Genomic DNA, 21,615 nt, shown 5'->3' on the forward strand with positions numbered 1-21,615 from the left:
CCATTCGGATCTCCGGGCGGGGACTACTCAAGAGGATGTCGTTATCAGGAGAAAGAAAACTGGCGTTCTTCGGATCGGAGCGTGGAATGTCAGATCCCTTAATCGGGCAGGTAGGTTAGAAAATTTAAAAAGGGAAATGGATAGGTTGAAGTTAGATATAGTGGGAATTAGTGAAGTTCGGTGGCAGGAGGAACAAGACTTCTGGTCAGGTGACTACAGGGTTATAAACACAAAATCAAATAGGGGTAATGCAGGAGTAGGTTTAATAATGAATAGGAAAATAGGAATGCGGGTAAGCTACCACAAACAGCATAGTGAACGCATTATTGTTGGTTGGTTGGTTGGTTGTTTGAGGTTAAAGGGACCAAACAGCAAGGTCATCAGTCCCTTGTTTCAAATAGACTCCATTCTGCTAACGGGACATCTCAGTATAGTCAGAAAATAAAACGGAAAAAGGGGAAACGTAAAAGGGCAGTCACGTTGTCATTAGTAAAAACAAATGAGGGAAGTTGGCAAGAGAACGAACCCAACACTATGCTGAAGCAGCATAGGCAAGACCACCTGTGACTTAAAAGGTACAACTGCTATAATGCAGAAAGTACGTATGGGAATAGAAAAACTAACCAAGCCTTAAAAAGAAGTGGTAAAAACAGAGTAAACGGAAAAGAAAAGAGGATTCCAGTCAGGGAGGTGAATCGGGAATCTCTGAACACTGCCTACAGTGGGAGACACCCAAACACTCACCGCCCTGCCCCAACACCAGAGGGAGATTAAAAACTTTAAAACTGAGAATAAAAACCACTCTCCCGGAGGAAACCTAGAACCAGAGAGACCATCCGGGAATCGTCAGCCAACATCAAAGGTAAAGTGTGGGGGAGTCTGTACTTAGCATGCAGAGCCAAAAGAAGGGGGCATTCAACCAAAATGTGGGCCACTGACTGGAAGGCTCCACAACCACATAGCGGGGGTGGCTCATCACGCAAAAGGAAACCATGGGTCAGCCTGGTATGGCCAATGCGGAGACGACACAGTGTGGTCGAGTCCTTACGGGAGAGGCTAAAGGAAGAACGCCATGGGCCTGGATTCACCTTAATGGCACGAAGTTTATTACACAGTGGAGTAGCCTCCCAAGAATTGGCCCATGACTGTGCAAAGTGGGATTTGATGTGAAGCCGTAAATCCGCTGCAGGAGGGGTTACAGAAAACGGGGGGTAAGTAACTGCTCCCCCAGCCAAACGATCAGCGAGCTCATTACCCGGGATACCCACATGGCCAGGGACCCATAGGAAGTCAATGGAACAAGCAGCACGGTGAAGATCAGCGAGATGGTCATGGATGGCAGAGACCAAGGGATGGCGCGAAAAACACCGGTCAATAGCAAGAAGGCCACTCAATGAGTCCGTACATAACAAAACGCGGTTGTGTTGGGATTGTTTAATAAAGGTAAGGGCCCGGGAAATTGCCATCAATTCCGCAGTAAACACCCCACATGAGGGTGGCAGTAGATGATTTTCCGTTCCAACAAAGGACGTGAAGGCATACCCAACATGATCAGCAGATTTAGAGCCATCAGTGTAAAAAACAACAGCACCCCGAAACTCACATAAAATTTGGCGGAAAAAGGAACGGAACACCACCGGGGGGATGGAATCTTTCGGACCGCGGCGGAGATCCATCCGAACTCGAGGCCGAGGAACTAACCAAGGAGGGGTGGAGGGGAGGGAGCGAGGAAGACAGAACAAAGAAGGAAGCCGAAAATCACGGTTAAGAGACGCAAGGCGCAGCCCAACCGGTAAACCCGCCCGAGGGCGGGAGTCAGGCGGGCGACGTCCATGGTCTGGGAATAGGATAGAATAGGAAGGATGAGTGGGAGAAGAACGGATAGTAAGGGCATAAGACACCAGAAGCTGGGACCGCCGAACAGAAAGGGGGGGGGATCCCAGCTTCAACCAGAAGACTATTAACAGGGCTAGTAGGGAATGCACCGGTGGCCAAACGGATACCACGATGGTGGACTGGATCCAGCACGTGCAGCGTGGAAGGAGCAGCTGAACCATAAACTTGACAACCATAGTCCAAACGTGACAGAACTAGAGCATGATAAAGACGGAGGAGGAGGGAACGGTCCGCACCCCAAGAGGAGTGGGCAAGGAAGCGAAGGACATTGAGTTTACGGAAACATCCTGCCTTCAGGAGTCTGATATGGGGCAGCCAAGTGAGCTTGTTGTCGAAAAGAAGACCTAGGAAACGAAACTGTGGAACCACAGGCAATCTTTGTGCAGCGAGATAGAGCTCTGGATCAGGGTGGACCGTAGTACGGCGACAGAAGTGGACCACCCGCGATTTTGAAGGAGAGAATTGAAACCCGTGTGAGAGGGTCCATGCAGAGGCACGCCGTATAGCCACCTGGAACTGCCGTTCTGCAGATGGCATCGAGGGGGAACTAACCCAAATGCAGAAATCATCCACATACAGGGCAGGGGCGACCAAGGGACCGACAGAGGCCACAAGTCCATCGATAGCAATGAGGAAAAGAAGGACACTCAAGACAGAACCCTGTGGGATGCCCGTCTCCTGGGTCCGTGGAGAACTAAAAGCAGTACCAACTCGAACTCTAAATGACCGATGGATCAGGAACTGGCGGATAAAAATCGGGAGTGGGCCCCAAAGACCCCACTGATGAAGGGTTAGTAAGATGTGATGGCGCCAGGCCGTGTCATAGGCCTTGCGAAGGTCAAAAAACACTGCAACCAAATGGCGGCGCTGGGAAAAAGCCTGCCGAACTGCGGATTCCAAGCGAAGCAAATGATCGATTGGAGATCGTCCCTCTCGAAAGCCACACTCGTAAGGGGACAATAGATCCCGAGATTCGAGGACCCAAGTGAGCCGACGGGCTACCAGCCGTTCAAGTAACTTACAACCAACATTGGTCAAACTAATTGGCCGATAGCTGTCAACAGATAGGGGGTTCTGACCAGGGTTAAGGACAGGAACCACAATGCTATCCCTCCACTGAGAAGGGAAGTCACCCTGGAGCCAGATACGGTTAAACACCTGAAGAAGATGTTGCCATTGTGGAGCACTGAGATGTTGAAGCAGCTGGTTATGAATGGAATCTGGGCCAGGGGCCGTATCATGAGAAGAAGATAGAGCAGAAAGAAATTCCCATTCAGTGAAAGGTTCGTTGTAAGATTCTGACTCACAAGTGGTGAAACGTAAGGTGACAGCTTCAGCCTGCTGTTTTTGATGAAGGAAAGCAGCTGGATAGGAGGCCGACGCTGATGCCACTGCAAAATGGGTCGCAAGATGTTCTGCGAGAACTAATGGGTCCGTACAAATGCCATCTGGGAGGTGAAGGCCTGGGAGGGTGGACTGCCGATGGCAACCTTGGAGAGAGCGAAGTGTAGCCCATACCCGTGACAGAGGGACAGTGGAACCAAGGGAAGAAACGAATCGTTCCCAACATATCCGCTTGCTCTGTTTGATTAAATAACGGGCTTTAGCGCGAAGGCGCTTAAAGGTAGAAAGGCTGGCTACAGATGGGTGCCTCTTAAAGTGTTGCAAAGCTCGACGGCGATCACGGATGGCAATGGCAATGGCCGTACTCCACCACGGGACTTGCCGACGACGAAATTGTCCAGATGAGCGCGGGACAGCAAGGTTAGCAGCGCGAACAATCGCGTCAGACACGTCACGTAGGATGTCATCAATACTACCCGACAAAGAGGGAGAAAACTCGACCTGTGCAGTATATAGAGGCCAATCGGCGCGGTGGAAAGACCAACGAGGTAACCTGTCCATCGGGGAGCGGGAAGGGAGCGTGATAATCAACGGGAAATGGTCACTATCACAAAGATCGTCGTGTGGCGACCAGTGTAATGAAGGGAGGAGAGAGGGAGAAGAAAGAGAAAGATCAATGGCAGAAAAGGTACCATGACCAGCACTGAAATGAGTAGGGGAGCCATCATTAAGAAGGCACAGGTCGTGGTCTGCAATAAATTGGTCTATAAGAAAACCTCGTCTAGATGGAAAGGCACTGCCCCACAAAGGATGATGAGCATTAAAATCCCCAAGGAGGAGGAAGGGAGGAGGAAGTTGCTGAAGAAGGGTGGTTAAGGCAGCAGGTGTAAGAGTCCTGTCAGGAGGGAGATAAAGATTGCATACTATGACTGCAGAGTCTAAGTGGACCCTAACAGCAACCGCTTCCAATGTAGTGTGGAGAGGAATCCACGTGCTAGCAATGTCTGTACGGACCAACGTACAAACGCCACCAGAAGCCCGCAAGGGTCCGACCCGATTTCGACAGAAAACACGGAACCCACGGAGGGTCAGTGAGTGAGCATCAGTAAAATGAGATTCCTGGAGAACCACACAAGCTGCTGAGTAGGACGAAAGAAGGGATTTCAATTCCGGAAGGTGACGATAGTAGCCATTACAATTCCATTGGAGAACCACAGAACGATGGTTTAAATGAGGGCTGAACACGCTAAATCCAGTCATACCGCCGGGTCCCCACCCGTCACCGACAAGGAGGGGGCGACATCCATAAACGACAGGTCAGAATCCGGTTGTGAAGCCGGGGAAGGGACCTCCGGTGACACCAGAGGCTCTTTGTCCCGGGACTTATGTTTCTTCTTCTTTTCAGGTTGAGATCGAGGAGGGCTGTGTGGCATAATGGAGCCAGCTGCAGCAAGATCAGGAACAGAAAGAGACCGGGCGACCGGGGGGCCGATAGAACGCGGCTCTCGCGGTCGCCGCGCTGCAGCAGACCTTTGACCTGGAAGGTGCCGGGAAGGGGCATCCCGGGAGAGGCGCCCTTGACCAGCAGACGCCGAAGGAGTGGGACACTTCTCCGGCTGGGGAGGGGGAGCAGCGCCCAGAGGAGAAGGTGTGGGAGCCGCAGGGGAGGGGGGGAAGGAGAGGGGTCCGGGATGGGGGTAAGGAAGGGGGAGGAAGGGATGAAGATGTAACCAAGGCGTAACTAGATGTCATGGACACAGGGTGCAATCGTGCATATTTCTTAAGGGCCTCTGTGTAGCTTAAACGATCAAGAGACTTATACTCCTGTATCTTTTTTTCTTTCTTATAGACTGGGCAATCTGCTGAACGTGGAGAATGACTACCATGACAATTTACACACACAGGAGGGGGAACACAGGGACTCCCCTCATGGAGTGGACGTCCACAGTCACCACAGAGAGGGTCCTGGGTACAGCGAGAAGACGTGGCCAAAACGCAAGCACTTAAAACACCGCATAGGAGGTGGGATGTACGGCTTCACATCACAGCGATAGACCATAATCTTAACTTTCTCAGGAAGGGTATCCCCTTCAAAGGCCAGGATAAAGGCACCAGTATCAATACGATTGTCTTTAGGACCCTTCTGAACTCGCCGAACAAAGTGAACACCCTGCCGTCCGAGATTGTCTCAAAGTTCCTCATCAGTTTGAAGGATGAGGTCCCTGTGAAAAATCACACCTTGTACCATATTTAGAGACTGGTGAGGGGTAATGGACACGGGAATTGTGCCAAGATGGGTACAGGCACGAAGGGCCGCAGATTGGGCGGCCGAAGCAGTTTTTATCAGTAACGAACCCGACCGCATCTTGCTCAGGGAGTCCACTTCGCCGAACTTGTCTTCAATGTGTTCCACAAAGAATAAAGGTTTGACACTGGTGAAAGTATCTCCATCAGTCCTGGTGCAAACTAAATAACGGGGAAAGGTTTTGCCCCTAGACGACGCGCCTGACCCTCTTCCCAGGGGGTAGCCACGGAAGGGAAGGCCGAAGGGGCAAGAGAAGCAGCACTTGAGGAATCAGTACCACGCAGAGAGACGGCCGCAGAAGAGCGGCCAGAGTTTTGGACCCGTATGCGTTTCATCTGCATAGTGTCCGCCCTGATACCACCCACTCCGATCAGGGGCTCTCCTCACGGGCGCCACCCAGCCACAGCAAGGGCCGTCTGGCACGGCGGCCATTGCCGGGAGTTCCGATGCTCCAGGATGACGAGCAACCACTCCAAGGCATGCATGAGGAGGTCACAGCTCAGGTATCAGAAGTGTGATCCCTGTGTGTTCAGGGGGCTCAACCAAAAGGGTACATAGCGACCCCACCACACGGGCTGGCTACCGTGCTGGCTATGCACCCTAGCATCAGACAACGACGTAAAAGAAAAGGTGGAATGTACTAGGAGGGCACACGTCGGAGACACTAGGTAAGGTGCTCTTCCCCAAATGGCTCACACTACGGAAGAGAAATTTTGGAATGGAGGTCAAACCCCAGAGGGGGACCAAGGAATGCCAAAAGGAGGAGATGATTACGCAACAAAGCCGGAGTGTAAAACCAACAGAACCAGGAGGATAGCGGGGGCCAACATAAGCAAGGACACCAATAGAGGGAGAGGAGAGGGCGAGGGGAAAGGGGTATGGAGGGGAAAGGAGGGGAAGGGAAAGGAAATGCAGCCCGGGAGAGAAAGAAGGCTGCAATGGCTCGGGGCCCCGTGCTCGCCACGCACGTATCCATGAAAGAGTTGTGGACCCCCTGGGGGGACGCATTATTGTGGCCAAGATAGATACGAAGCCCACGCCTACTACAGTAGTACAAGTTTATATGCCAACTAGCTCTGCAGATGACGAAGAAATTGAAGAAATGTATGATGAAATAAAAGAAATTATTCAGATTGTGAAGGGAGACGAAAATTTAATAGTCATGGGTGACTGGAATTCGAGTGTAGGAAAAGGGAGAGAAGGAAACATAGTAGGTGAATATGGATTGGGGGACAGAAATGAAAGAGGAAGCCGCCTGGTCGAATTTTGCACAGAGCACAACTTAATCATAGCTAACACTTGGTTCAAGAATCATGAAAGAAGGTTGTATACATGGAAGAACCCTGGATATACTAAAAGGTATCAGATAGATTATATAATGGTAAGACAGAGATTTAGGAACCAGGTTTTAAATTGTAAGACATTTCCAGGGGCAGATGTGGACTCTGACCACAATCTATTGGTTATGACCTGTAGATTAAAACTGAAGAAACTGCAAAAAGGTGGGAATTTAAGGAGATGGGACCTGGATAAACTGACTAAACCAGAGGTTGTACAGAGATTCAGGGAGAGCATAAGGGAGCAATTGACAGGAATGGGGTAAATAAATACAGTAGAAGAAGAAGGGGTAGCTTTGAGGGATGAAGTAGTGAAGGCAGCAGAGGATCAAGTAGGTAAAAAGACGAGGGCTAGTAGAAATCCTTGGGTAACAGAAGAAATATTGAATTTAATTGATGAAAGGAGAAAATATAAAAATGCAGTAAGTGAAACAGGCAAAAAGGAATACAAACGTCTCAAAAATGAGATCGACAGGAAGTGCAAAATGGCTAAACAGGGATGGCTAGAGGACAAATGTAAGGATGTAGAGGCCTATCTCACTAGGGGTAAGATAGATACCGCCTACAGGAAAATTAAAGAGACCTTTGGAGATAAGAGAACGACTTGTACGAATATCAAGAGCTCAGATGGAAACCCAGTTCTAAGCAAAGAAGGGAAAGCAGAAAGGTGGAAGGAGTATATAGAGGGTCTATACAAGGGCGATGTACTTGAGGACAATATTATGGAAATGGAAGAGGATGTAGATGAAGATGAAATGGGAGATATGATACTGCGTGAAGAGTTTCACAGAGCACTGAAAGACCTGAGTCGAAACAAGGCCCCCGGAGTAGACAATATTCTATTGGAACTACTGATGGCCGTGGGAGAGCCAGTCCTGACAAAACTCTACCATCTGGTGAGCAAGATGTATGAAACAGGCGAAATACCCTCAGACTTCAAGAAGAATATTATAATTCCAATCCCAAAGAAAGCAGGTCTTGACAGATGTGAAAATTACCGAACTATCAGCTTAATAAGTCACAGCTGCAAAATACTAACACGAATTCTTTACAGACGAATGGAAAAACTAGTAGAAGCCAACCTCGGGGAAGATCAGTTTGGATTCCGTAGAAACACTGGAACACGTGAGGCAATACTGACCTTACGACTTATCTTAGAAGAAAGATTAAGGAAAGGCAAACCTACGTTTCTAGCATTTGTAGACTTAGAGAAAGCTTTTGACAATGTTGACTGGAATACTCTCTTTCACATTTTAAAGGTGGCAGGGGTAAAATACAGGGAGCGAAAGGCTATTTACAATTTGTACAGAAACCAGATGGCAGTTATAAGAGTCGAGGGACATGAAAGGGAAGCAGTGGTTGGGAAGGGAGTAAGACAGGGTTGTAGCCTCTCCCCGATGTTGTTCAATCTGTATATTGAGCAAGCAGTAAAGGAAACAAAAGAAAAATTCGGAGTAGGTATTAAAATTCATGGAGAAGAAATAAAAACTTTGAGGTTCGCCAATGACATTGTAATTCTGTCAGAGACAGCAAAGGACTTGCAAGAGCAGTTGAATGGAATGGACAGTGTCTTGAAAGGAGGATATAAGATGAACATCAACAAAAGCAAAACAAGGATAATGGAATGTAGTCTAATTAAGTCGGGTGATGCTGAGGGAATTAGATTAGGAAATGAGGCACTTAAAGTAGTAAAGGAGTTTTACTATTTGGGGAGCAAAATAACTGATGATGGTCGAAGTAGAGAGGATATAAAATGAAGGCTGGCAATGGCAAGGAAAGCATTTCTGAAGAAGAGAAATTTGTTAACATCCAGTATTGATTTAAGTGTCAGGAAGTCATTTCTGAAAGTATTCGTATGGAGTGTAGCCATGTATGGAAGTGAAACATGGACGATAAATAGTTTGGACAAGAAGAGAATAGAAGCTTTCGAAATGTGGTGCTACAGAAGAATGCTGAAGATTAGATGGGTAGGTCACATAACTAATGAGGAAGTATTGAATAGGATTGGGGAGAAGAGAAGTTTGTGGCACAACTTGACCAGAAGAAGGGATCGGTTGGTAGGACATGTTCTGAGGCATCAAGGGATCACCAATTTAGTATTGGAGGGCAGTGTGGAGGGTAAAAATCGTAGAGGGAGACCAAGAGATGAATACACTAAGCAGATTCAGAAGGATGTAGGTTGCAGTAGGTACTGGGAGATGAAAAAGCTTGCACAGGATAGAGTAGCATGGAGAGCTGCATCAAACCAGTCTCAGGACTGAAGACCACAACAACAACAATGCTAAGGAAGTTGTCCCCTTCCTGCAACGGTGTACCGTAGGTCTCTAGAAGAGCGTAGCGTTCCAAAGGATTGGAAAAGGGCACAGGTCATCCCAGTTTTCAAGAAGGGACGTCGAACAGATGTGCAGAACTATAGACCTATATCTTTAACATCTATCAGTTGTAGAATTTTGGAACACGTATTATGTTCGAGTATAATGACTTTTTCTGGAGACTAGAAATCTACGGTGTAGGAATCAGCATAGGTTTTGAAAAAGACGATCGTGTGAAACCCAGCTCGCGCTATTCGTCCACGAGACTCTGAGGGCCATAGACACGGGTTCCCAGGTAGATGCAGTGTTTCTTGACTTCTGCAAGGCGTTTGATACAGTTCCCAACAGTTGTTTAATGAACAAAGTAAGAGCATATGGACTATTGGACCAATTGTATGATTGGATTGAAGAGTTCCTAGATAACAGAACGCAGCATGTCATTCTCAATGGAGAGAAGTCTTCCGAAGTAAGAGTGATGTTAGGTGTGCCGCAGGGGAGTGTTGTAGGACCATTGCTATTCACAATATACATAAATGATCTTGTGGATGGCATCGGAAGTTCACTGAGGCTTTTTGTGGATGATGCTGTGGTATATCGAGAAGTTGTAACAATGGAAAATTGTACTGAAATGCAGGAGAATCTGCAGCGAATTGACGCATGGTGCAGGGAATGGCAATTGAATCTCAATGTATACAAGTGTAATGTGCTGCGAATACATAGAAAGAAATATCCCTTATCATTTAGCTACAATATAGCAGGTCAGCAACTGGAAGCAGTTAATTCCATAAATTATCTGGGAGTACGCATTAGGAGTAATATAAAATGGAATGATTATATAAAGTTGATTGTTGGTAAAGCAGATGCCAGACAGATTCATTGGAAGAATCCTAAGGAAATGCAATCCGAAAACAAAGGAAGTAGGTTACAGTACACTTGTTTGCCCACTGCTTGAATACTGCTCAGCAGTGTGGGAGCCGTACCAGATACGGTTGACAGGAGAAATAGAGAAGATCCAACAGAGAGCAGCGTGCTTCGTTACAGGATCATTTAGTAATCGCGAAAGCGTTACGGAGATGATAGTGGAAGACTCTGCAGGAGAGACGCTCAGTAGCTCGGTACGGGCTTTTGTTGAAGTTTCGAGAACTTACCTTCACCGAGGAGTCAAGCAGTATATTGCTTCCTCCCACGTATACCTCGCAAAGAGACCATGAGGATAAAATCAGAGAGATTAGAGCCCACACAGAGGCATACCGACAATCTTTCTTTCCACGAACAACACGAGACGGGAATAGAAGGGAGAACCGATAGAGGTACTAAAGGTACCCTCCGCCACGCACCATCGAGTGGCTTGCGGGGTATGGATGTAGATGTAGATAAGGTAGACCATGTGCTTCTCCATGTAAACAAACTTAACAAATTCTTCCCGGAGAAGCAAAGCAAGAAGTATTTGCTGAGCCTCATCTGGCATACTGCAATTCTGTAAGGGATCCATACCATTTATGGCCAATACTGGATTATGAGGCCCCATTAAGGGGAGCTACAAGAGTGGTTCAGATATGTTTCAAGTGGTGGTGGTTTGTCACTGGCATGATGAAAGACCAGACACTGAACTCAATAACAGTTCAAAAGAAGCAGCATGGATTAGAGGCTGGGTACAGTTCTGTTGCAAATTTCAGTGCAAGAGCTAATGACTCGAAACAAGCTAAATGTTGAGGAATGGATGAGAAGCCAGAAGTTTGACCATTCTCATAAAATAAATGGGCTCCACTGTCACAGAGTCAATGATAGGCACTGACATGACAGAATTTTAGAAAAGAACTGTGCGAAACAACAAATTAACAGAATCAACACGTTCAGTGAAAATTTAAGAATAAAGTCTATATTTACAAATATATATTGCTACAGGAGCATGAAAAATTCACTGCAATTTAAAGTAATAACAAAATCTTGGTACAACCATCTGTAATGTACAAAATGGAAAAACTATATAGGGATCTAATAAAGTCTAAGCTGGGTTCAGTGGGGAAATTGCAGACACACAGCTTATTTGTGAAGGAACATAAATTATTGTGTAATCAATATTTGAGTGTTGTTTACTTGTCTAGGGTTCCTAACAAGTTAGAATGGCATATCAAAGAGTACTGGGAGGGGGAATGTTCAATTTATTCAGTAAATGTATTAGTATTGGGGTCAGTTCTCAAATGAGGTGTTGAGCATGATGGGTCGCTTGTTAAATTATGTGAACATGACCACAAAGAGGAACTGAATATATTGTTCCACCGAGACAAAGCCTTAAATACCACAATGATATCAGTAGCGACATTAGAAAGAAAAAAAAAGGGGGGGGGGGGGGGGAGATTACATCTTTTCTTCAAGCAGCTTTCAGAGGAGAAGTTCGAATTCACATATTTTGTGACGAGGTCAGTAATACAATAAAAATGGCCTTAGGAATCTCCAATGTAAATGTAAATCCAGGTACTGGTAATCAAATAAATTACAGCAACAAATATCTTTCTGCTTGTCATCAAAATACTCAGTCAATAACAAACGAAGTTTATGATGTAGAGGACTCAAACCCAGGACCTCCTGCTTACATGGCAGACGTTCTATCCATCTGAGCCACCGAGGGCACAGAGGATAGGAGACTGCAGGATCGCGCACACCTCCCGTGAGACCCACGTTCTCACCTTATATGTCCACACACTACATTCCTAGTGTCCCTACCCAACGCACTCATTACTCGTGGAACACATTCTCACCAAGTCCCATAAGAGTTAGGGGAATATGTGTGCATCCACACAGAAGGAGGTCATGGCCAGTATTGCCATGAACTATATACTTATACGGATATTGTGTCTGTTCTTTTGGACATGTCCGAAAGAACAGACACCATATCCATATAAGTATATAGAACTATAAAATTACTGTAACAGCAAGACAGTTTAATACACACAATATAGAAACATTCAACTCCCTGTTATCAGGAGAAAGGTGAGAAGAAGTTTTGCAAACAGATGACACCAACAAAAAGTTTGAAAAATTCTCCAGCATCTTCCCCTGATTACCTTGATATTGCATTCCCTCTCAAAACACATGAAATAAGAGGCACAACTAAAAAAGCAAAGGTATGGATAACAACAGGGAGCAAAATATCAAGCGTGAGGAAAAGAGAATTACTCAAATACTGGGAAAAATAAAAAAATAAAAAACCACCCCCCCTCCCACCTCTTCTAAACAGTTACATATAGGAATACATTCAAATCTACAGAAGAGTGATAGAACAGGCAAAAAAATGGCCAATGATAAATTCACAACAGAATCAGCAAATAAAAGCCAAGCAATATGGAAAGTCATAAAGAAGGATACAAATAGTGTCCCATAAAATGGAAAATATAACTTTTAACCACGAGAACAAGAGTATAACTGATCCCTAACACATCACAAATCTTTTTAAATGGTACTTTGCAGAGATCACTAGTGATTTGACAAAACAGATACTAGAATGAATCAGAAAAACAAAGTGCACTCGTGTTCTTCTTCAGTCTACATCAATGGAACAACCCCAGAAGAAATTATCAGTGCTGCATCAGCTAATAGAAAAATGTCATCAGGGATTGATGGTATTCCTAATTACATCATAAAGCTATGTATTAGAAACATTTCGCTTCTTCTTGCAGATATAGCAAATTCATCTTTTCTGACAGTTTAAAAATTGCTAAACTGGTCCCTATCCATAAGAAAGTATACAAAACAAAGATAGAAAACTATAGACCAGTCTCATTATTATCAGGCTTTAGTAAAATCATAGAAAAAGTAATGTATAATAGGTTAATGAAATTCTTAGAGAAAAAAAATTCTCACTGAGTCTCAGCACAGAATCAGGAAAAATAAATCAACAACCAGTGCAATTTACGATTTTGTAGAAAATGCCCTGCACACAATAGACAAAAAAAAGCCAATGGCATATTTTTTAGATTTAAGTAAAGCCTTTGACATGCTGGACCACAACTTACTGTTGGAGAAGCAACAAGTATAGGCTATAGCATTAGAGGCACTGCATTAAAATGATACACTTCGTACTTGTCGAACAGGAAACAAAAAATACAAATAAAACATGAACTAAAGGAAAACACCAGGACATGCTTCTCAGATGCAGAAATTCTAAATAAAGGAGTCCCTCAGGGATCCATTCTTGGGCCAACCCTCATTCTCCTGTATATAAATGATCTAGACCTTAACAATGAGTCACAAACACTTTCTTTGCAGATGACACAAGCATCCTAATTATGGGGAAACACCCCAAGTCAGCTTCAAACAGCTGTTAATAAAGACTACTGAACAGCTAAATAGATGGCTAGAGAGGAATAAATTTCTTGTTGTGGTTTTCAGTCCGGAGACTGGTTTGATGCAGCTCTCCATGCCAATCTATCCTGTGCAAGCTTCTTCATCTCCCAGTACCTACGGCAGCCTACATCCTTCTGAATCTGCTTAGTGCACTCATCTCTTGGTCCCCCTATATGATTTTTACCCTCCACGCTGCCCTCCAATACTAAATTGGTGATCCCTTGATGCCTCAGAACATGTCCTACCACCCGATCCCTTTTTCTAGTCAAGTTGTGCCACAAGCTCCTCTTCTCCCCAATCCTATTCAATACCTCATTAGTTATGTGATCTACCCATCTAATCTTCAGCATTCTTCTGTAGCACCACATTTCGAAAGCTTCTATTCTCTTCTTGTCCAAACTATTTACCGTCCATGCTTCTCTTCCATACATGGCTACACTCCCTACAAATACTTTCAGAAATGACTTCCTGACACTTAAATCAATACTCAATGTTAACAAATTTCCCTTCTTCAGAAACGCTTTCCTTGCCATTGCCAGTCTACATTTTATATCCTCTCTACTTCGACCATCATCAGTTATTTTGCTCCCCAAATAGCAAAACTCTTTTACTACTTTAAGTGTCTCATTTCCTAATCTAATTCCCTCAGCATTAAACTTATGATTTTATATAGATGATGTGACTTACCAAACGAAGGCACTGGCAGGTCGATAGACACACAAACATACACACGAAATTCAAGCTTTCGCAACTGTTGCCTCATCAGGAAAGAGGGAAGGAGAGGGAAAGACGAAAGGACGTGGGTTTTAAGGGAGAGGGTAAGGAGTCATTCCAATCCCGGGAGCGGAAAGACTTACCTAAGGGGGAAAAAAGGACAAGTATACACTCGCACGCACGCACACGCACCCACACACACAGAAAAGTGTTTGTTTGTGTGTCTATCGACCTAGCGCTTTTGTTTGGTAAGTCTTATCTTTGTTTTTCTTATATATATATATATATATATATATATATATATATATATATATATATAAAAAAAATGAAAGATGATGAAACTTACCAAACAAAAGCGCTGGCAGGTCGATAGACACACAAACAAACACAAACATACACACAAAATTCTAGCTTTCGCAACCAATGGTTGCCTCGTCAGGAAAGAGGGAAGGAGAAGGAAAGACAAAAGGATATGGGTTTTAAGGGAGAGGGTAAGGAGTCATTCCAATCCCGGGAGCGGAAAGACTTACCTTAGGGGGAAAAAAGGACAGGTATACACTCGCACACACACACATATCCATCCACACTTACACAGACACAAGCAGACATTTGTAAAGGCAAAGAGTTTCCCTCTATTATATTTATATATATATATATATATATATATATATATATATATATATATATATATATATATCAATATAATGGAAGGAAACATTCCACGTGGGAAAAATTATATATAAAAACAAAGATGAGGTGACTTACCGAACAAAAGCGCTGGCAGGTCGATAGACACACAAACAAACACAAACACACACACAAAATTCAAGCTTTCGCAACAAACTGTTGCCTCATCAGGAAAGAGGTAAGGAGAGGGGAAGACGAAAGGAAGTGGGTTTTAAAGGAGAGGGTAAGGAGTCATTCCAATCCCGGGAGCGGAAAGACTTACCTTAGGGGGAAAAAAGGACAGGTATACACTCGCACACACGCACATATCCATCCACACATACAGACACAAGCAGACATATTTAAAGACTTTAAATATGTCTGCTTGTGTCTGTATGTGTGGATGGATATGTGCGTGTGTGCGAGTGTATACCTGTCCTTTTTTCCCCCTAAGGTAAGTCTTTCCGCTCCCGGGATTGGAATGACTCCTTACCCTCTCCTTTAAAACCCACTTCCTTTCGTCTTCCCCTCTCCTTACCTCTTTCCTGATGAGGCAACAGTTTGTTGCGAAAGCTTGAATTTTGTGTGTGTGTTTGTGTTTGTTTGTGTGTCTATCGACCTGCCAGCGCTTTTGTTCGGTAAGTCACCTCATCTTTGTTTTTATATATATATATATATAAATATATATATATATATATATGTGTGTGTGTGTGTGTGTGTGTGTGTGTGTGTGTGTGTGTGTGTGTGTGTGTGTGTCTGCTTGTGTGGATGGATATGTGTGAGTGTGCGCGCGCGCGCGAGCGAGAGGGAGGGAGTGTATACCTGTCCTTTTTTCCCCCTAAGGTAAGTCTTTCCGCTCCCGGGGTTGGAATGACTCCTTACCCTCTCCCTTAAAACCCACTTCCTTTCGTCTTCCCCTCTCCTTCCCTCTTTCCTGATGAGGCAACAGTTTGTTGCGAAAGCTTGAATTTTGTGTGTATGTTTGTGTGTCTATCGACCTGCCAGCGCTTTCGTTCGGTAAGTCACCTCATCTTTGTTTTTTTTACACACACATACACACACACACACACACACACAAAAAATTAATGGAACACAAAAGAAAATATGTTACAGTCTGCGTTTACTCTCTGTCAAAGCAAGTCATAGCATTGTCCGAACCGCCTACTTTGCCAAATTCCACAGCATCCTACTCTGTATGGAATTATTTTCAGGGTTAATACACCACCTAGTTCAGTCATCTCAACGCAAAAAAGAACTGTACGAGCAATGCAATGTGCTCAAAAAACAGATTGTTGCAAACCCCTCTTTCAAAAGCCATCAATTCTCCCTCTTCCCTGCATGTACATAACTAGAAATTTGTAAATATATTAGAAAGAATTTAAAAGATGTAAATGAAAATTTAAATATCAATCAACATGATAAGAGACAAAAGAAAAAGCTTCATGTCCAGTCACTAAGGACATCAGCCTATAAAACCTCCACAGTACACAGCACTATACAAATTTACAATAATCTTTCATATAAAGTAAATGATACAACATCATTCTTACTCTTTTGGAAAAACCCTAAGAGCATTGTTATTGGATCATTGCTTCTATTCAGTAGCAAAATTTCTAGACCATTTAAGATACAAAAGATTTGAAGTAAGACAGTGCAGCTAGTGCAAGAATCTGAGATTTATAGGATGAATCAATAAACCAAAAAGAGCCAAACTATTATCAGGCTTCATAGTTGGACCAATATACAGCCATTTGTTAATCAGTACTACTAATAAGCACATTTGTGCTACAGTATAATCTCTACCATTTGCAAGAACACTATTCCTGTAATTAAATAATTCACTTTTGCTTAGTTGTACTATTGAGGACAGTGTCATACCTGACAACAATATACACCATTGTAACAAGTGAAATATTACATACAGGCTCAATGATACAATATGTGGCCTTGATAATGGATTATAGGTCAGAACTTGCTCCCAAACAAATCTGTTAGTGTAACCATGTGTTGTCACCTGTATCTCAATAGCATTCAAATACAGTGTACTTAAACTGGATGTGCTAAAGCCAAGAAGGTGGAGCACCTATATATTTAGGGTGAACTGTGATGTTCAGACACACTATTAGAAACAAAAACAATTTCCATATTGTCTATTCATCCCCCACCTACGATTCATAACAGAGTTTCATAATTCGAATTTGAAAGGCTGTCACTGGTTACCAGCAGACATTAAATACGAAATTGAACATTGCAGATACTACGAAAAAGTAAAAATACACTTAGCAGATTTAATACTTTATCAAAATATTCTACTTGGGTATACATTCTGCCAAATCTGATGTTGAGTACAAAAAGATATACGCTTTGAATCTATACAGCTGACAGTGTTCTGTATGCTTTTAAGTGTCAGATGAAAGCAACAGTAGAATAACTAATGATAAGGGAAAGTAGCCATTTATCACTAAATGTGTTGTGCAGTCCTGAAAGCTCTCCATTATGGATTTGCGGATTATGTGAGAAATAATGAATATGGGTAGTACTGAAAAAAATGCGCCATACGAAAAAAGGGGCATGTGCCATATTTGACTAGTGGAATAACATCGGATTTGACAACTGTCGGCTAGCGCCCCGGAAACCTTGATTGTGGTGACAGGCTTCCCATTTTCTCTAAAGACAGTCAAAAATCTCGATCCAGTTTTAATTTCTGCCGCTTGTCATTATATTATGCGAAACATACCTTTCCAGTCGCCTTGTGCTCTTTGCCCCAGGCATCCATGACAAATGGATCATTCACGGACACACATATGATTTCATCAATTCCCTTCTTCTTTAACTCGTCTGCCTTTTCCACGTATCCCGGAAGGTGTGTCTGAAAACAAAAATAGTTAAATAGAAGGTACAGTCTAATTTTAATTGCGGAGTACCAGTTTAGATAATTTTATTCGACGGTGTTTTCGAAACTCACCTTTGAACAACCAGGAGTAAAAGCACCAGGTACAGCGAATACAACAGCTTTTTTGTTACTGAGAAGTTTTTCAAGATTAACTTTATTCGTAGGGTTGTTCTCATACAATTCAACCGATGGCAATTTGTCGCCAACCTGGAAAAATATGTTATTTTAACACTAAATCTATAGTCAACGGTGAACCTTTCACAGATTTATATTTACCTTCAGACCCATTATGCTGCTTGCGTGAAACGACCGACAAAACTGTTTCAACAAAGCCTTCGTAGTATTGACGCCCGTCAAAGAGTAAATCGACAGCATTTATATAAACCGGGAAATCGACCTTGAAATCAATGCTATGAAAAGTTGCGCGGTAGTTGTGGTTAAACCGCGCAAAAAAAAGTGGCACTGCGTTGTTCAGTAGATGGTCTGAAAAATAGAACTGATTATGTTGAAACTTTTATAGAAACGAGCACTGAAAAAGCTAAATACTCCTAAATCATACATGACATGTACTGTTGCGTTTATAAATGTTTTCAGACCAATTAGATTAGTCAGTGCAGAGGTGTATATTAAATAGACTTTTGTACACTGTACAGCATTTCGATTTAGTGCTGTACAAAAAAAAAATTTTTGTGTTATTGGTGAGAGAAATATAATAATAAAATTACCAGTTAATGTAAAAAGATATAGTTCGGATTGTTCAGAAGGCGTGACTAGCAAGTTTTTATTTTCACACTGCTGAGGCAGTACTGCGGTTTTTAAAACCGGGAGAAACCAGTGAGGTCACATGTAGCACAACATGACGCGTTTCACATTTCCCAACTGTATGCGTTGTGATGATACTGGTAGGTATTAAAAGCAATCAGACATAAAAACTACTATTGGAATCAGGATCGTAGGGGACAATAAGTCAAATGCTCTGGGAGAGACCAAGACGACAAATAAGAATATCTTCAGAAAATATGACTTTCTGGTATGATTGTAACCATGGACGTAACAACAACTTGTAAAGCAGTTTGAACAGAAATTGTAACTGCCTTTCGATCATTGAGTGATTTCAGTTAAAAATAAAGTAATAAAAGCAATATTTGCCGTCGGTCTGTAGTTTCAACTGCATCTACGTTTAACTGCAACGATAACTGACAAGTGGCGAAAGCTCAATAATTTTATTCGAATTGCTGCTAATGCTTGAAAGAGGGTAACTTAGGGATACATAAGACTAAGCATAAAGGAAATGCACAATATGAGAATGAACTGTCATACTATGCTTAAATAAACACGTATTGTCATTGCTCCACAAAAGTGTCTCATCGGAAATAAAAAGACGACACGAACAGTAAATGTGAATCTGTCTTATAAAAATATTTCTGGCGTTGAAAAACATGTAGAAGTCTAAGAACACTCAATTACCGTTTGAATTTTTGCAGTACAGCAATGAATTATTGGGAGTGTTCCGTTTCCTATCGAATGTCTTTGTTTCACCACTTTATTTACTTTATTTTTGTTTAGATTGTAGGAGGTGACTGACGGTGATGCGGTGCACACATCAGGTCGGTACGCCGAGGAAGGAGAAATGTCTTCGAAAAAGCGCAGATTGTTACATTTTAGTGACATGGAATCCATGGAAACCGATAATTTGGTTGCTCTTCATATACTGCTGTCTTCAGTGTGTGTCAGTATTGGTCGAATGCCGGTGAAACCACTATTAGGGAATGCACTGAATCTGTGCCGTATCAGGTAACAGGACGCCGAAGTCATCTCCGCTCTTTAATTTATAACGCTTAATATATCGGTTTAATATATCGGTACTGCAAGACAGATTGAGCACAATTGGCAAAGGAACACAAACTGAGATAAACGCAGCCAAGCAGTAGCGATACTATTCTATGGAAGATTTCTATTGGAAAAGGCTCTGAGGAAAATGACAAATTTATCAGTTAGAGAACCAACCACGTCACTCCCAGTTGGCTAATAACAACTAAGATATTCAGTTCATTCTTTCTGCCGACCCTTGTATTCCCCAAGGGAGATGGCTCCAATATCACATTGTATTTTTTGGCGAGACAACTATTCCTATCGCAAGAATGGTGGCCCCCAAATTCGCCAGATATTAATGCTGTGGAATACATTTAGGATATCACTAACACGAACTTAGTACCCAATAAATTCCTACACATATATGTGTAGAACAAAAGAATTACCTTGATTTAAGTTTCTCTATACAACACAGTTCTGCTTTTGAATTGTGATCGTTGGTCTCCCTGCAAATTTAGCGAAAGCACAAGATAATGTTCTTCGTCATAATAGTATGTCTCACTATAGCAAAAGTAGTGTAGCCTTAAGTATTAAATACATGTAACAGTAACCGATTAAATTATGCTAAGCCTGTAATGTAGCAGCATCATGAGCAACAACAGCTGTTGTATTGATTGGTACAAGAAAGTTACTTTGAATCCATAAATAGACATTGTATAATTTGGGGGGAGGGGGGATTCAAGTCACACGTCAAAAATCCTGCAATTACAGAAAAGAATCGTTAGAAAAATGTGTGCTGCCTTAACAAGAAAATTCTGTCGCCCACTCTTCAAGAACTTAAAAATATTACCCATCCTCAGGATTGTACATATTTGACATTGTCAGCTCTGTACACACTAATGCTGAGGTAATGGAAGAAAACCACTCCAGACATACGTACAACGCGAGAGACAAAGAAAATTTCGTGCATCCAACACATTGCCTAAAACTCTAACAACAAAAATGGTTCAAATGGCTCTGAGCGCTATGGGACTTAACAGCTGAGGTCATCAGGCCACTAGAACTTAGAACTACTTAAACCTAACTAACCTAAGGACATCACACACATCCATACCCGAGGCAGGATTCGAACCCGCGATCGTAGCGGTCGCGCAGTTCCAGACTGAAGCGCCTAGAACCGCTCGGTCACACCGGCCGGCCTCCAACAACAGATACCCAAGAAAAAGGAAATGAAAGTCTACAAAAAAACTTTATGGGTAGGGATATACTGAGCATGAAAATAGGTTCAGTGAGGCGAATCTCCTGGTTGAAAAGTGCTATTATTCAATTGAGGAATTTATGAACGATGGGGTGGTCATTTGAACAGCGTGTGTATTTAATATCATAGTGTTGTGTATAATATTGTATATATAAAACAATAACTGAAAATGTGGACACTAGGTACTGTACGTCATGAGAAAAACAGTTTACTAACGTGCTCAAACAAAAAAACCTATGCTGGTAAAATTGGTGCTAAAAATGTTGTAAATATGAATACATCATAAGCCAAAAATTGCCGTGTCTCCAGTACAGCATGATCAGATTATCTGTAAAATGTGTTATGAGACTAATACAAATGCAATACAATGAAAATATTACTTCGTCACGCGGGAATATATTCAGCGATGAGATAACACGTCTTTGGAGGAAAAGGAAAAAACACTACGTCCTTATCGTCTTCCTTCTTCCTGACTCTTCATAAATATGTTGTAACTTGCACGAATAGTCCACGGGTGTACTGCCCGTCCATAGTGTCCAACGGGCACAATATTTCGGCGATCAGACATGTCGCCATCGTCAGCGCAACTTGTTTGGCCTTGACTACTATTTCCATACAGATACTGACATTTCCATACATTAGAAAGGCAATCACTGCTCAGAATGACGTCAAATTTGAACAGAGTATTACTCACGCAAGGGGAAACGTAATGGAAAAAAAAGAAACTAACGAAT

At 42.9% G+C, this 21,615-nt stretch overlaps 1 protein-coding gene across 1 annotated transcript in view; it reads right to left on the minus strand.

Annotated features, from left to right (window-relative positions):
• Window positions 1–18,275, minus strand: part of LOC124803067 (peroxiredoxin-5, mitochondrial) — a 34,409-nt gene extending 16,134 nt beyond the window's left edge. The window contains exons 1-3 of the mRNA XM_047264194.1: window positions 18,088–18,275; window positions 17,884–18,018; window positions 17,656–17,787 (exon numbers count right to left, since the gene is read on the minus strand). Of these exons, the coding sequence (XP_047120150.1) occupies window positions 17,656–17,787; window positions 17,884–18,018; window positions 18,088–18,186 (366 nt within the window). The 5' untranslated portion in view covers window positions 18,187–18,275. The remainder of the gene's footprint in view (window positions 1–17,655; window positions 17,788–17,883; window positions 18,019–18,087) is intronic.
• Between the last annotated feature and the right edge of the window lie 3,340 nt (window positions 18,276–21,615).

This window comes from Schistocerca piceifrons, chromosome 6 (assembly GCF_021461385.2).
Source record: "Schistocerca piceifrons isolate TAMUIC-IGC-003096 chromosome 6, iqSchPice1.1, whole genome shotgun sequence".
In the NCBI taxonomy this organism is placed as follows: domain Eukaryota; kingdom Metazoa; phylum Arthropoda; class Insecta; order Orthoptera; family Acrididae; genus Schistocerca; species Schistocerca piceifrons.